At 53.8% G+C, this 16,738-nt stretch overlaps 1 protein-coding gene across 1 annotated transcript in view; it reads right to left on the bottom strand.

Annotated features, from left to right (window-relative positions):
* QSOX1 (quiescin sulfhydryl oxidase 1) overlaps window positions 1-15,709 on the bottom strand; it is a 35,165-nt gene extending 19,456 nt beyond the window's left edge. The window contains exons 1-2 of the mRNA XM_035010273.1: window positions 15,448-15,709; window positions 7,440-7,540 (exon numbers count right to left, since the gene is read on the bottom strand). Coding sequence (XP_034866164.1) covers window positions 7,440-7,540; window positions 15,448-15,709 — 363 coding nt within the window. The remainder of the gene's footprint in view (window positions 1-7,439; window positions 7,541-15,447) is intronic.
* Between the last annotated feature and the right edge of the window lie 1,029 nt (window positions 15,710-16,738).

The raw sequence follows: 16,738 nt of genomic DNA, 5'->3' as shown, positions 1-16,738 counted from the left end.
GGGAGGGGTCTGCAGGTCAGGTCCTGCTGAAGGGTGGGCCTGAGCCCCTGAAGACACAGGTCTTGTTACAGACAGGTCAATTTAACTCATCACTTTGTCCCCTTTTCCCCTTTATAGGACACTCCAGGCTCAGTCCTTGGGCAAGAGGACAGAGAGAACAAAAGACAAGTCATCACAATCTGGGCTTCTCCTAAGTGGCAAGACTGCTGCCAGAGCTCTGGCCTGTGCTCTCCTGGGCTCAGGAGGGAATAAAGTTTAGTTGACAAACAGACAGTCATGTAAGTGACTGGCAGAGAGCCTGCTGGCCAGGAAGAGGACTCTTCCTGAGATCCTTGGGGGCCACCTGTAGCTTCCTTGGGCCTCTGCTTGCAACAGCATGGCCATCTGGCCTTATTCCAAGCTGGTGGCTGAGGGCAGGCCCTGGGGTCTACCAGACCTGGGTACAAGCCCTGGCTCTGCCACGCACCTGCTGTGTGACCCTGGGCAATCCATTAACCCCTCTGTGCCTTCTCATCTTTAAGATGAGGATGGCGCCATCCACCTTGAGGAACTGCTGTGAGGATTCAAAGATGATACATCTCAAGTGCTTGTGTCTGGTGCATACAGTGAGGGATCAATAAACGTTAACTGCAGGATTATTATCATCCCCTTCCCTTGTTCCACCATTTAAGCACTAGGAAACACTGATCAGCTAGTGTGTGTTTATTCCAGCCATTTGTAGGCAGAACCCAAAAATTCAGAGGCCACCTGCCCATCTTCCCACTCGAGGAACAACAGAGATGCACAGAAGCCGCCCATCTCTTCCCACCTGCAACCTTCTCCTGTTCCCGCTGCCCTCACCTGGCTCCTAACTCCTGCGGACTCCTTTATTCTCTCTCTTCTTAGACCATCAATATAAACTTTTATTCTGGGTAGAAACCATCTGCTGATACATGCCACATATATTTATAATAATGTTCTTTGCGGTTACTGAACAAATTTTGAGTGAAATTATTCGTTATCCTAACACTTGTAAAAATGCTCACAAATTCCCTGAATTGTGGGAATTTAGGGCAGACCCATGCGGCTACAGCTGTTATTTTCAGTTATGAAAAGCAGCATGGTCACTTTTCTTCGGCCACCACGCCCTCCCCCAGATCTGAGCAGGTGCCTTACTGAAGGCGGCGGACCTCACCCCCTTCTAAAGGCAGGCTGCCAGCCCCCAGCTGAGCGTTCTGAAGGCCCCGGCTGGGGGCAGCAGGGAGTCGGCCAGGAGCCCCAGCAAGACTGACCCAGGGGAATGCAGGGACTCGGAGACACAGCCCCAGAATGGACGGCTACGGGAAGGCCCCCCGTGTCCCTCCTGTGCTACCACACCGCTGTCCCTTTTGTCCTCAGACGCCTCCCACCTGCCTTCCAAAGTGAGGACAGCACTGGAGCCCCGGCTCCCACACTTCATGTTCTTAGGAACTTTTCCCTATCAGTCTCCCTTTCCCCTTTCCTGCCAGCAACTTCCCTATGCCTACAAACAGATTCTGATCCTCCTAGTTTCTTAAAAATAAAATAAAATAATAAAATAAAATAAAATAACAAAAAGGACAGGAAGGGAAGGTGGATGGGAATCGAGAGAAGCCCTCCTCCCCTCTCCAGTTACTGCAGGTCCCGTTTCCCTGGGCTGCCAGGTTTCTCAAAGCAGAGTCTGCTCTGCCTCTCCGACCGCCCCGCTCTTCACGCCCATGAGCCATCCGCTCCGCTGACCCCTCTGCACCCCCCCTTGCTTTCTCTGCAGTGTCTGTCGTTAGCACTGCCGGCCTTCCCCACAGGGCCAGGGGCTGCCATGTTTGGCAGCACATATCCCCGACGCTCTCCCTCTTGGCTTGCATGCTGCCACCTCCCTTGCCTCACCCGACACTGACCAGGCCTGCTTGGCCACCTTCACAGCCTTCCCCCCGCCCTTGTCCTAGCTTCTCCCTGACTCCTGTCTTGTGTCTGCTGCCCCCCGTCTCTCCTCCTGCCACGTATCAGCTCTTGACACTCTTTCTGTTTAAAAAGCCCTGGGAAGGGCGCCTGGGTGGCTCAGTTGGTTAAGCGTCTGCCTTCAGCTCAGGTCATGATCCCAGGGTCCTGGGATCGAGTCCCGCATCGGGCTCCCTGCTCTGCGGGGAGCCTGCTTCTCCCTCTCCCACTCCCCCTGCTTGTGTTCCCTCTCTCGCTGTGTCTCTCTCTGTCAAATAAATAAATAAAATCTTAAAAAAAAAAAAAAAAGCCCTGGGAAGGGGCACCTGGGTGGCTCAGTCGTTAAGCGACTGCCTTCAGCTCAGGTCATGATCCCAGGGGCCTAGGATCGAGCCCCGCATGGGGCTCCCTGCTCAGCGGGAAGTCTGCTTCTCCCTCTCCCTCTGCTGCTCCCCCTGCTTGTGCTCTCTCTCCCTCTCTCTCTCTGTGAAATAAATAAAATCTTTAAAAAAATAAAAAATAAAAAATAAAAAAATAAAAATAAAAAGCCTTGGGAAGAATCGTCACAAACCAGAGGGTCAATCCATGCTTTTGAATGAAGGAGCAAGTGAATGAGTGAACAAACAAGCCTACTGTTTGTCTTCCTTGCCAACTTCATGTACTTGGTCTAAATGATTTGCAATCTGAACCCTTTGTCTCAAGTCCTCACCTGTCCTAGACTTGTTTCCTCCTGGTGCCCTCCACACAGGTACCAGCCCCCCACACCCCTCTAAGACCGAGTCACCCCTCCCCAACCTGTTTCTCCATCTGTGTTCCTTGTCTCACCCCATGTCCTCCCCTGTTAACCAGACCAGCATCTTCTCCTCCCTCAACTCTCATCCGCCAGTCAGTGGACAAGGTCTGTGAATTTGGCCTTTGTGATTCTTCAACAGTCCTGTGGGCCAGCTACCTTGTCTAGACCAGGGCTTACCACCTATTTCCTGGACTAATGCACCAGTCCCTACCTGTCCCTCTGTGAGCTCAGAAATGTTAATCTGCTCCATCTTTTAATTCCCCAGCTGCTCCTCATTGCCACTTTGCTTAGTGGCACCACTCTGGTCTGATTGTGTCACTCCTCAAATCTCTTCCATGACCCCCCACTACCAGTGAATAATGTCTAAACTCACTGTGTTTTGAGGCCTTCCAGGATCTGACCCAAACTCCAAAACTTACCTTCCACTGCCCCTCTTCCCTACGCTTCGGCTATGATGGGCCTGAAACCTGAACTTTCTTGAGGACAGGACTACACTTGGGCATCTTGGCAAGCACCACAGTGTCTAGGACTCAGAAGACATCTGCTCAGTCAAACAGAGAACCTCTGTCCTTTGATCATTGTAGATGCTCATGTGAAAATCATATTAAAATCTAGTCAGGGCACATTTTGATCCTCCTATTAAAATGCATCCTTCTTAAGTCAGCTGTTGGAGGCGCATGCCTCCACAGGGGAAACCACCACAACTCCTTGGGAACAGGTAATTAAGATGTCAGCAGTGAGTTTTCTTTTTTCTGGGAGCGGTCGGCACCCGGTCCCTTTCCTTCCATCACTTCACACAGGAGCCTCTGCCTCCACATCTCCCCAGAGGCATGAGGTGGGTCTTTACCAAACTGTCAAGAAGCAATACCAACATCAACTGCCTTTCTAGGGGTCAAGTAAGGCTGAATGGGAAGCACACTTTCCAGTGGTGACCATCGATGACACTGAATCCAAGCTTTTAAAACAAGTTTCAAGGAAAATGACCCAGTCTCCAAACAGCTTACGGGGAGCCCAGGAGGATCCACAGGGCTAACCATTCCTACACCGGAGACTGACTGTGGAGGCCAGAGGACAGCAGGTGACTGGGGGCCCATATCCTTCTTTCAGAGAGAGGCAGAGTCACCCTTCTTGACATCTCCCCCCTCACAAGAGCCACAGAAGGTAACAGCCTAGCCTCTGCACCCCCACAGGGTATCCACCTCCTGGCCCCGAATTCAGGGCCCTGACATTACTATGCTGCCTCAGCCCTGCCCATGAGCCTCTGCCCCAGCCAGACCAGTCTTCCCAACATGTCACACACTTCTGCCCACACAGGGCCTCTGCTCTCACCTCCTCCTCGGCCCGCATTCCTCCTCTCCTAGCCCAACCCCATGCAGCCTTCAACACCAAGTGGAAGTCCCCTTCTCTCTGATGCGTGAGGGAAAGGGCTCAGTGAGGCCCAGGGAGCTCCTCCAGCATCCGCTGCATACAGATCACTCCCCGCCTACTGGCGGGCTGGTAAGCTCAGGGCCCCCAGCAAACATGCACTCAATAGCTGCTGCCTGACGGACTACCTAAACGCAGTGCCCACAGACGAGCTATGGTGAGCTCCACAGGGTGACTTAGGGAGGAGATGGGACAGTAACATTAACTGAACTCCGAGTAATCCCACACCGTGTCCTGGCCCTCTCACATGTAAGGCCTCACGTCACATTGGCAACAATCCTATTAGGTATAGATATTATCATCCCATTTTTTACAGACAAAGGAAACTGAGGCCTGTTGCTGAGGCACTGTTAAACAATCTTCTGAGTCATATCCAGTACGTACAGTAAGCAGTGGAACCAGGATTTGAACCCACATCAATTATCTCAGAATCTTGCAAAGGGGAGACTTCTGTCGTCTCTCACCCCAACGCTGATGCTCTCTGGAATCTTGATCCCAGCTGGGCCTCTGGCTACAAGGGGTCCTGACGGATGACCCCCTGACGGCACTCCTGTGGCCCATGGCAAGGCCCCTCCCCACGAGTTCCAGCCTCTAGGTTCCCTAAGCACCAGCTGGAACCTGTTGCCAACTAGTCCCTCCCTCCGCCCCCCCCCCGCCCCTCCCTCCCTCCCTCCCTCCCTCCCTCCCTTCCTCCCTCCCTCCCCCACACCTTTGTTTTCTTCCAGCTGAGCTCCGGCTCCAGTCTGATGGGCTCCTGACACAGCAGGGCCTGCAGGGCCCCGTGTTTGCTAAACAGGCTGGGCTAGTGGAAGCTCACTGCTTGCAAATGGTGACAAGGGGCAGGAGGCAGAGGAAAGGGACAATGACACATGTACCTGGGGGTGACCCAGCCTCGTGTGTGGATCTGTCTCCATCACACTAGCAACACCCTCTCTTCCCCGGTTCAACGTGTGCTCTCATCTTAGAGTTCTCACAGCCTTTATGGGTAGGAGTGAGGACAGGCCCAACCCCAGGGTGGGCAGCAGACAGGTCCACTGGCAGCCAGGCTGACCTTGAGGGTCTACTCTGTTTTCCAGGGAGTCCAGCCATGATGCCCACAGGCACACTAGACTCCCTGGGGATCTGCAATCTGTTTGAGTGGCATTTTCCAAACATTAGAAGCAACCTAAACTGTAACATCAGTTTAGCAAATCACAGCCAGTATTTAAAAAAAAAAAAGGAAAAATAATTAATTAATTTAAAAAAATGGAACAGAAAATAGCAGCGGGTACTGCATTTAGGAAGAATAAATACTGTTTTATGAAACTTTCGTGTTGGCGATCACATACAAACCAACTTCTGGATCTCACTGTGAAATGTATGTATCTTACTTCATAGGGCCTTAGAGCAGAGACCCAGTGGGAGCTAGAACCACTTGCCCCCTGGCTCGATTCCTGAGGAGAGGGCACTGAGGGCCCCTCCCGGCTGAAACTGAACTGCCAGGGCCCAGCCAGGCACTGCCCGTGTGGAGGCTGGGGAAGGTCAAGACAACCAGCCCAGGGCCCTTCCAGTGCAGGGCCCTCCCAGCTCCCCTCCCACAGCCACCTGGGCGGTGCAGGAGATGATTAATCACTTGAGGCATTCGGGCTACGTTGGCTGCGTGACTGGGGTAGGTGCTGGGAGCTTCCGGATCTTCCTTACACCCACCGAGCCCCGGCCTCTCCCAGGTGGAAACACCAAGCCTCGGGTGCCAGGTCCCACAGAATGCACCTGCCCCACCCCAGATGTCCTGAACCGGCCCTGGCACCGATGCCCATCCCACTCCCAGGGGGCTGGACCCCCATGGCCAGTCTTCACTGAGAGAAGCATCAGCCTGTGAACGAGGACTCCTCCAGATACACTGGTCTTCCCACAACTTCCCACACAGGGCTGCTCACCCTGGCTCAGCAAAAGCAACAGAGATCCTCGTCCTCCCCCGGTTAGTAGTTTTGAGTATTTTCAGTTACATGTTTCTCGGGATGAGGATAAAGCAAAGCAATGGCCCTGCCAGGGAGGTCTTTTACTTGAAAGAGATGACTGATAAGCAATCTCTCTACTGGCACCTCTAAATGATGTGGTCTCAGCTAAACCTGGGGTCTAGGCCTGACCCCACATGGTAACAAGCATGTAGGAGGGAGCCCTCTCAGTCTGTGGGAATCTCGAGCCCAGCAGGATTTCACTGGGCATGAGGAATAAAAAGGTCACATGGAGTTCAAGCTGGACATTCTTGCTGGAGCCTGGAGCCTGGCTTCCTAGACAAATTCTCGGAGTAATGAGGCTGAGATCCGGCTCCTGGTTCTGCTTGGAACTCGAGGCCCCTGAGCTCAGAGATCTTGTTCAGGGGACAATGCTTGGCATTTTAGCTTTCAGAGGCCTTTCCGAATTTTTCTTAGTGGTTACAGAGGAAATGCTTTTCTAGATGCCATTCTGGTAGAAGGAGGCTAATTAGAGCTGGAGGTAGGGAGACAGATTCCGATTCTTTAATTTGGAAGCAAACTAATTAGATTATAGCTGGGCCTGAGCCCTGGGGAGGGCACTGAGTACACCTGCCCAGCCTTGCCATTCTCGGCTTCCCAGAACCTCCTACTTGAGTGCCTTGGAAGGTGCTCAGACGTTAATTAAGCTGTTGATGCCTCACAGCGGGCAGGCTGTCAGGCAAGGCCTCACTGGCGAGCTCACGCTACTCTCAGCCAGAGCTGGGGTGACAAAGCCCTCATGCGGGGATCCCTGCCGCCTGAGGCACTGGCATTTGACCATGGGGTGAGGCTACCCTGACAGGTCACTTCTGAGCTACCTGGACTCAAGGCACTTGCCTGATGAGGATGAAGCTTGCTGGTAATTTCTGGGAGGTCATCAGGCCCCCTGAATCTGATCCTGACCATGGGTGGGTCAGAGCCTGAATTGGGTTTTATAGGGTTAGATCAGGCCTCTAAGGCTGGGAGTCAGGAGGGAGAAGAACTGGAAAGAGGCCCTTGGGAGCTGGGGGTTCTCACCAGCCCAGGCGGAAACCACCTCACAGCTGAAATCAGCCCATCGCAACTACCCTCCCCTGCCACAGCCCCTTCCTTTTTAAAGGGCAGAACTTGTCAGACCCAATGAACCTCCCAATTCACATGCTTTGCTGCCTCTACAGCAGGTGTCTCATCAAGCCCAGGGACAGTGCTTCAGGGGCTCTGACTGAAGCCGATGGGAGGACCCCACGGAGCTCCGAGGCCCAGGGAGCACGGGAAGCTGGCACCACGCCTGCGCTCCCCTCCCTGTCACGCACCCTCACAGTCGGGAAGCCGGGGATGTCGAAGGCTCTGCAGATTGCGCTGTTGGTCTCGTCAGCACAGTCCAGGGCAGCGACATTCAGGGCCGGTCTCCAGCCTGAAGGGAAAAGAAAAACAACTAGGTAAGTAAGAGGGGCCGGCACCTCTGCCCGCTTACCTCCCCCAAGCCACACTCCCCCCACACCAATGCCCAGAGCACCTGCCCCTAACGCTCTCACGAGAAAGGTCATCCCTTCCTCAGGAAGGATCTCTGAAATAGTCTGGTCATTCTGCACTTAGCCCGTGCCTAGGACGTGGCTAATAGCACAAGCAATGCTCTCCTGTGATAGCATCTGCAGTCCTCCATTATTCTGGGTGGGTGAGGGGCACGGAGGCTGCAGGGGCCGAAGAAAGATGTCAGATGAGCTTGAACCCCTGGGAAAAAACCCTGACATGGCCTCTGCCCCTGCTGCCCTCCAGAGAGCATCAGTTCCAGAAGGGTGAAGATTTACAACTCCCCGGCGGATGCTCGGGAAGGTCTCTGTGGCCAGAGGTACTGGCAGTCAGCCCAGCCTGCATGGGTGGCTCACAGGTGGGGAGGACTGGCCCCCCTGCCAGAGAGGGAGGCAGGGAGCCCAGGGGAGGAAGGGAAAGGCACCTGGAATCTAGGAACCACCGGGAAAGAAGCCCTGAGGCCAGAGTCTGGAGGGAGATGAAAAGCTCCCCGAGTTGCCTGGGCACCCCGCTCCTGCAACAGGCCCCAGGCTGCAGGCCTCCCTCCACTGAAACTCACTGGCAGAGGACATAAAGGCACCATTCTGGGCCATGGCCCAAGATCTGTGAAGCAGAAAACAGGCTTCTCTACCAGGCAGGCCCCCTGAGCTCTGGTTCCAGGTCAGGTGCCCCTTGGACACCTACTCAAGTTCTCCGTCACAGTGAGGCTGCTTCAGCGGGAAGGCAGGCTCCGCACACACCGTGGGGTGGGATGGACTGGTGCCCACCATGTGGCACAGGGCCCTGCTCAGGTCTCCTCCACAGACACAAGCCTGTCCGTCCCTAAGCGCCTCTTCATTTCTGCATCCTCACTGCCTGGCTTCCTCCGTGAGTAGCACACAATAGGTGCTCCGTGGCCGCTGACCCCATGACACAGTCGACCCAGGCGAGGGCCCGGCTCTCAGCAGCTCGGGTGCTGGAACGGCGTCTCTCAGCTCTGCCCCAGCCTAGTGGGTCCAGGCCGGAGGGAGGAATGTGATGCCATCCCCTGGGAAGGCATGCAAGAAGAGCTGCCCTGGATCACAGGCAAGAGCACACCAGGCTGCCCTTCTGTGACTTCTTCCCTGCCCGAGGGAGGCCCAGGTCACCCTCTATGGCCATCTGGCACGCTCCAGGCTTGGCTCCGTCTGTTCTGCATCTCGGGCTCTGGTCACTTTGTGCAGGGAAACCCCCAAGAGAGACTTGGCGCCTCTCAAAAGAGTAAGTCGATTAGACAAAAGGGTGGAAGAGGAACAATTTCTTGTCCTTCCACCAGGGAGGGCCACCAGCAGGGGTCTGACAAAGCCACCTGGCAGGGTGACCAAGGACTGAAGGCCTCAGCTGCTCCTCTCCTCTCTGAGAGTACAGTTCACCATCGCCGGGGCCAGAGTCTGCCCACTGCCACTGAGGCACGAAGACTGAAGGGACAGGGAGCTAGCACTCAGGGGGTGCCCACCACCTCTCCCCACTACTGCTCCTGGGGGGGGCACTATCCCCCCAACTCTACAAAAAGCAACTGAAGTCTCTAAGTTGTCCAAGGGCTACCAGACTCAAACCCTCTTCTCTTCCCCCGCCACCTCACCGGGGACAGGATATTACCCTTCTATTTTTGCTGTTTGCTTTGATCACAACCTTCCCCGTGAAAGAGAGAATGATAAAAACAGTGCCGTCTTCAAGCGACACATGATTCTTTAACTCAAGCACCCAGTCACTATCAGAGACTCAGCTCTTAGATGATGATATCGTACACACAGAGAGTTTAGGAAGAGTTTGCTATGTGCCTAACTTATCTCATTCCATGTGCAACTACCCTCGGGGGCAAGGCAGAAGCTATTATCTCCAGACCTGCTTTCCTCCCCTGTAAAAGAACATCCGAGAACCATGCCCACGGCACACTGCATCAGTGGTAAATCTGGGATCTGAACCCCTGGTCTCAAGAGGGCCCAAGACAGAACAGAGAGCTGCTCTGCTGGCTTCCCAACCAGGAAAGCCGGGGGTGGGGGCGGGGAGTGGGGCGTTAGCAGTGGGGGCCGGGGGGAAAGGGGATGTCTGGGAATTATCAGCCCCTTGTTCCTGGGTAGCCCTGTGACTCCTTATCTTTATACCTTGACTCGCTGTCCCTCCAAGAAATGGAACCGCTGCCTGTTCCTACCTGCCCCCGGCACAGGGGTAGGCTGGGGACAGTCAGGTGCTGGGAGTCCTGGCTAAGGAATGTTTCTCAGCAATATCAATGTCAATACCTTACTGAGCCATAATGACATAAAGATCTTGCGTGATACTCATCACCATGGGCCTGACCATCCATTCTAGTCATTGTACAAGGAATGGAGAGGACCCTTATCGGGGCGCTCCACTGGTAATGCAAAGCTGCATTTAAGTAAAGTGCACGGTTGTCAAGGAACAGAACTGGCCGAGGGAGGCTTTTTAAAGTGTCAGGTGACTTAAACACCACAACCTGCGGGCTGAACACCTAACATCAGCAGTATCAACCCAGCCCTACTCCTGGGGAGAAAAAAGTCTCCTGGTACAATTACTGCCCTGGCAAAGTAACTTCTCTATTAACAACAGAGTAAATGAGCAAATGGAGAGGGGGGACGTGTGGGGACACAAGCATAACTGGGACATCTATGGTCTCTGGGTGGCAAGTGAAGAGACACCCTATAGTGAGGGGGGGTCATGGGCTCCTTCTGAAGTCAGAGGCAGGATCCCCGCCCCCACTCACCACTCCAGGAAGGGGCATGGACCCGGGGTCACATGACTTGCCTAGAGCTCTAAGTGGCCAAAGCACCATGAGGGCCACATGTCTCCTTTCTGGGCCTTATGAGTCAAACGGGGACCAGGATAGATGGTCTCTCCTGTCCTTTACAGCTCGAACAGCTGTTCAAGTGCTGGATGGCAAACAACTCTCAGCATGAAAAATGGCCACAAGTCCTCCCCATGTTAAGCAAGCTCCTATTCATACAGAGGCCAGACCCACCCAAACCACCAAGAGCTAGTCAAGTGGTCAGAAGACCTCCATGCAAGTCTCCAGGAGTCCTGACAGGGAGTTAGCCCATGCCCTGCCATCACCACCGCATCCCTTCCTCCCTGTTGCAGACTTCTGGGCAGTGAGGTCACGGGACAGACAAAATGCCTTCCCTAGCCTTCACACCCGGCTGCCACCCCAGGCCTGAGTCCAGAGGAGCCACGGCACCAGCAGAGGGCCTGGTCACTATATTCTCATTTAGAATCCTGTGAGGCTCACACCATTGGCCTGCGTAACTGTTCAGTGGGCTCCTACCCTGTGCCAAGCTCTGCACTAAGGCGTCATGGGGTACAAGAGAGGTGGTCTACACCGTGGAAAAGAAAAGGCAACCACCACTGTTCAGTGTCACCCAAACGCCTTATAAATGTCATTTCTGTGGCTTGGCAGAGGCCATTTTCCCACCCGGAGGACTCCTCCTCCTTCACCCACCTCTCCACCTGCCTAGGTTCTAGAGAGAAAGAGATGGGTTCGAGAACCTCCTCCAGTACCTGCACAATCTCGGGCAAGTTACTTACCTGTTAGAAACAAAAAAAACCCATCGATTGCTCGGATATTTTCTCATAAAGGTCATATATACGTACTAGTGGCCTGTAAAGGCCCTTAGCAAAGTGCATAAGGCAAGTGTGTAATAAATAACTGCTTAAATTAAGGCCTGCTGACAGATTAGCCCTCCATGACTTCGCCCTGCCCTGAGTTCCTACAAGAAACGGTCGAGCCACTCCTTCAGCCTTTTTCAAACACAGCTTCTCACTGTTGCCAATTTTCCTGCCGTGTGTAGTTCATTTCCCAAACTGCAATGTAAACAATGTTCTGCATATAGAGGTCACTTAACAAATATTCATGGGATTGATTAGCCAGTGAAGAGTAATGAAGATCTAAGATGAACACAATCAATTTCCCAAACATAGGGTGACACAAGAAGAGCTTTCCTGGACCAGAAACGGAGGAGCCAGATCTTCAGAAGCCAGCGCTCTGGTCCATGGTAACAACTGTCCCGGAGAACCCATCCCACAAGTCACTGAATAAATGCGCCCTAGCCAGTCAGAGAAAGGCCTGAGGCCAGCCGGGCAGGGTTGCAGGATGTTTCTCCCCCCTCATGACCTTCCACACTCTCACTGCTCCTAGCCCAGATACTCCTACCATTGGCAGAAGGCAGGGGCACACTCCAACAGGCTCCGGGGTGGCGTGAGCCCTCTGCTGACCCACAACCATTTTCTCAAGGAACCTCAGGAATACAGAGATGATGTAAGCACAACCCCGGCTTCTCAGCAGGGCCTCACCATTGGATGGGAGTGGGGGCATTCTTTTTTTTTTTTTTTTATTCTATGTTAATCCCCATATATTACATCATTAGTTTTAGATGAAGTGTTCCATGATTCATTGTTTGTGCATAACACCCAGTGCTCCATGCAGAACGTGCCCTCTTTAATACCCATCACCAGGCTAACCCATCCTCCCACCCCCCTCCCCTCTAGAACCCTGTTTGTTTTTCAGAGTCCATCGTCTCTCATGGTTCGTCTACCCCTCCGATTTCCCCCGCTTCATTCTTCCCCTCCCGCTACCTTCTTCTTTTTTTTTTCTTAACATATATTGCATTATTTGTTTCAGAGGTACAGATCTGAGATTCAACAGTCTTGCACAATTCACAGCGCTTACCAGAGCACATACCCTCCCCAGTGTTTATCACCCAGTCACCCCATCCCTCCCACCCCACCCCCCACTCCAACAACACTCAGTTTCCTGCGATTAAGAATTCCTCATATCAGTGAGATCATGATACATGTCTTTCTCTGTTTGACTTATTTCACTCAACATAATACCCTCCAGTTCCATCCACGTTGTTGCAAATGGCAAGATCTCATTCCTTTTGATGGCTGCATAATATTCCATTGTATATATATACCACATCTTCTTCATCCATTCATCTGTCGATGGACATCTTGGCTCTTTCCACAGTTTGGCTATTGTGGACATTGCTGCTATAAACATCGGGGTGCACGTACCCCTTCGGATCCCTACTTTTGTATCTTTGGGGTAAATACCCAGTAGTGCAATTGCTGGATCATATGGTAGCTCTATTTTCAACTTTTTGAGGAACCTCCATACAGTTTTCCAGAGTGGCTGCACCAGCTTGCATTCGGAAGTGGGGGCATTCTTTATCACCGCAGACTGACACCAGATTCGGCTGATGCTCCCCCAACACAATCTTGTTAAGGGGGCTGACCCAACCCCGTGGCTCATGTGAGACCTCTGGTTTCCTACTTCCCATTGACTGTGGTTCCTCTCCACAGACTCTGATGCTTCCACTCTCCTTCCCGGAGATTAAGTTTCGATTTGCGTTTTTTAGGGGAAGACTGTCACTCCATGCACGAGGGCAAGACCCCTTTTGGAAGCGGCAACCCTCGCCCAGGAGTAAGCTGGGTCAGCGTCTGGCTATGCAATTCATTGGAAAACTCTGGGTTGCAAGAGGCCAAACGCATGAGTCAACTGGAAGCTAAACCTTCCCTCCAGCATCTTAAGACATAAGAATCTTCTAGATTGAGTTCATCTGCAGCCATTAGAGACCTCTCATAACCTCAAGGTGGAAACTGACCTGGGGATTTTTATGATTTTCAGGCCCACAAGGTCCCCTGAACACCTAACGTCTCCTCAGGTGTTCCAGTTCCATGCTCAACATTCTTCCTCCCCCTTGCCCTGACCAGATGTGTTGATAGCACCATAACAGTGCGAGGAGCTGCTGAGAAATGGCACAATCAGGTGATCAGACCAGAGAGGCATGCAGACAAAGTCTACGTGTACACTGGAGGTAAAATGGTTTATCGGTTTTGTTAAAAATAACTTTCCAGTGGGGCGCCTGGGTGGCTCAGTCGTTAAGCGTCTGCTTTCGGCTCAGGTCATGATCCCAGGGTCCTGGGATCGAGCCCCGCATCGGGCTCCCTGTTCCGCGGGAAGCCTGCTTCTCCCTCTCCCGCTCCCCCTGCTTGTGTTCCCTCTCTCGCTGTGTCTCTCTCTGTCAAATAAATAAATAAAATCTTAAAAAAAAAAACAAAAACAAATAACTTTCCAGGACCATATGGCTAATAATGTATACATCTTTCCATCTGGCCACTTCAGTAACCACTGTGCAAGCTGCTCAGGGGAAGCGGTGAGTTGAAAACCAACGCCTACAAATGCGCTATTCTACCACGAATGGTTGAGCTGATCAAGAAATACTAGGGGCGCCTGGCTGGCTCAGTTGGTTACGTGTCTGCCTTCGGCTCAAGTCATGATCCAAGGGTCCTGGGATTGAGTCCCATGTCCGGTTCCTCGCTCAGCGGCTAGTCTGCTTTTCCCTCTCCCTCTGACCTTCCCCTGGTTTGTGCTCTTGCTCTCTCTCAAATGAATAATAAAAAAAGATCTTAAAAAAAAAAAAGAAATACCAACAGCACAGCAAGGAAACAACAGTTCCAGTTCTCTCTCTAGAAACAGGCCTATTCCCTAAGACGCCCACAGTCCTAATTCAGTGATAATTTCCAGTCAGGAGCCAAGCCAGGGCCCTAGCAACACAATCAGGAAGCAGCTTCATTCAGAGGCAGCAAATCAGAAGCAAATCACTACCACCACACCCGCCAAACACCCACTATCTGAGCTAGGCAGCTGTGTGACACCACAGAGATCCTTAAATTCTGGAAAGGAAACTCTGAGATAATGCATGTCATGTACTTAGCCAGGAAGGTGTCAGACATATAGTAAGCACTTGTAAATATCAATTACTATTATTGCCATATTTTTTTCAGTTCTAGTCTTAAGTTTTTTTTTTTTTTTTTAATTTACCATTTCTCTAATAGAGTACACCTTTAAATATCTATACATTTAGTGGTCTTGTTATCTCTCTAGCCCCTCAGGCTGTTAGTAAATGAATGGTATGTCTCACAACTGAGGGGCTTAGAATCAAGGAAATATGGTGCTAAGGGTCAGGCCAGTGAATAGGAACATGGAGCAAAGGGCCAAACACACACCAAGAGGCTGCCTTCAGTCAGGCCTCTGGGTTCATGGGTTAAAACAGAAGGGTCTGAGAGGGTGCATGGCCAAGGGGAAGAGAGAAGGTGTGGCCGAGAAGCTAATGAGCTGGAGGCGCTGGGTCAGGAGAGGCCTAGAACCCACACAGGAAAACTCTGTCTCAAAAGTAAAGAGAAGAGACGTCTAGGTGGCAGCTGGTCAACTAGCCAAGGGGTTGGCAGACGGAGTGTCAGTTCCTTTTCTCCCCAGCACTGATCCCACGGCAGCCGGGGAACTCTGCAGGAAGGCGACATGGGTCCCTGTGCGAGAGGAAGGGGACTGCCACAGGCGACTGCAGAGGAGGCCGTAAGGTGTCAGCAGAGCAGGAGGACGAACAAAGGAGAGGCCGGCGCAGGGATGGGGGCAGTAAGCCGTCTGAAGACCGACGGGAAAGCAGAGCAGGTGTGAGGGCCCGGGCCGCCGGGAGTGGGGAGAAGCTCGGGACACCGGCCAAGGGGAAAGAGCCTGCGAGGCGCGGGAGCCAAAAAGGCAGTTGAGGGCTGGAAACCGCGGGGGAAGTGCGAGGGGCAGAAAGGAAGAGGTGGGCGGAGGCCCCGGGCCGGGGGAGGCGGGCCGGGTGGGAGAGGCCCTCGGCCCGGCAGGTGGCGGGGATCGGCCCGGCAGGTGGCGGGATCGGCCCGGCAGGTGGCGGGGATCGGCCCGCGGGGCGCGAGGAGATTCGCCCCTCCCCCGGCCCGCCCGCCCCTCACCTTTGACGTCGTTGGCCAGCGCCTTCCACGTCGGGGCGAAGGCGATGCAGTGGCCGCACCAGGAGGCGAAGAACTCCACGGCCCAGGCGCTGCGGGAGCCCAGCACGGCGCCGCGCACCGTATCTCCCTGCAGCAGCGTCAGCGGGTCAGAGGACGAGTAGAGCGCGGAGCGCGGGGCCGCGCCGGCGCCGGCCACCGCCAGCAGCAGCGGCAGCAGCAGCCGCGACGGCGGCGGCCCGAAGCGGCAGCCGCACCAGCCCATCCTGCACCGCCGCGCCCACCACCGCGCACCAGTTTCGGACGAGTGGGCGCCCAGCCGCTGCGCGGCTCCTCCAGCGTCCGTCGCGGGGAGGAGCCTCGGGGGCTCCGCCCCTCCGCGGCCCGGCACCGCCCCCTTCCCCGCCCCGCGGTCCGCCGCGGCCCGGGAGCTGCGCTAGCGGATTCCCGCCTCCGGGCTCAGGGGGCGGGGAGCGCAGCCCGGGCCAGGAGCCCCCACCCCCAGACGAGAGGGGCGTTTGCCCGGCAGAGGCGCGGACCGGTATTCCGGTGGCTGCTGGGGACTCGAGGAGGTCATTTGGCTTCTCACGAGCCGCGTATCTAACGGAAAAGGAGTAAGTTAGAATAGATTGGACCGATTCATGCCGTACCAAGAAAGTTCTGGGGATCCCTCCACGCAATAAGATGTGAGTTAGAAGCAGGTGAGAGAGAAGAGGGAAGGTCTCCGGGTCTATGATTGATCATCATCATCATGGCCCCACAGGGATGAGATGTGCCCACACTCCTGAGGCCTGTGACCATCCAAGGGAAACAGTCATGGATGAGAAGTTCCCTCCCCACTTTAGGCTGGGCCGGATGGCGTGGGCCATTGCGCTGCAATCACAGGGTTTCCTGGCACAGAGGTCTGGCCACCCCCGTAAGTTTGTGCGGAGATTCCTCCAGTGGGGGCTCCCAGCAGCCCAGGTCCTCCACATCTAATTTTCCAGGCTACTGGAAGCCCTCCGCACTCAAGTGTCCCTCTCACAAGTAACCCGATAACTAATTTTGTGTTCGTGTGTATTAAGGTGTTTAGGTTGATGTTCCCTGGTCACCTTTTGTAGCTCCTAGGCGGTGTGATTTTACGGGGAGAAAGAGCTCCTCAGAGGGTTGTCACGCATGATCGTTTTCCTGTGTGTTTTTTTCCCTTAGCCCACCTCATCTGTAAGCCATCTGAGACTCGACTCATTATTCCTTCAGCTGAGTTTACTGAGTGGTTTCTTTGTGCCAGGCACTGCTCTAGGTACTAAGAATAAGA

Source organism: Mirounga leonina, unplaced genomic scaffold, assembly GCF_011800145.1.
Source record: "Mirounga leonina isolate KUSES-001 unplaced genomic scaffold, KU_Mleo_1.0 Mir_154, whole genome shotgun sequence".
Classification (NCBI taxonomy): domain Eukaryota; kingdom Metazoa; phylum Chordata; class Mammalia; order Carnivora; family Phocidae; genus Mirounga; species Mirounga leonina.
Note: the sequence above shows the minus strand (reverse complement) of the source record. Positions and strands in the feature narration are given on the sequence as shown.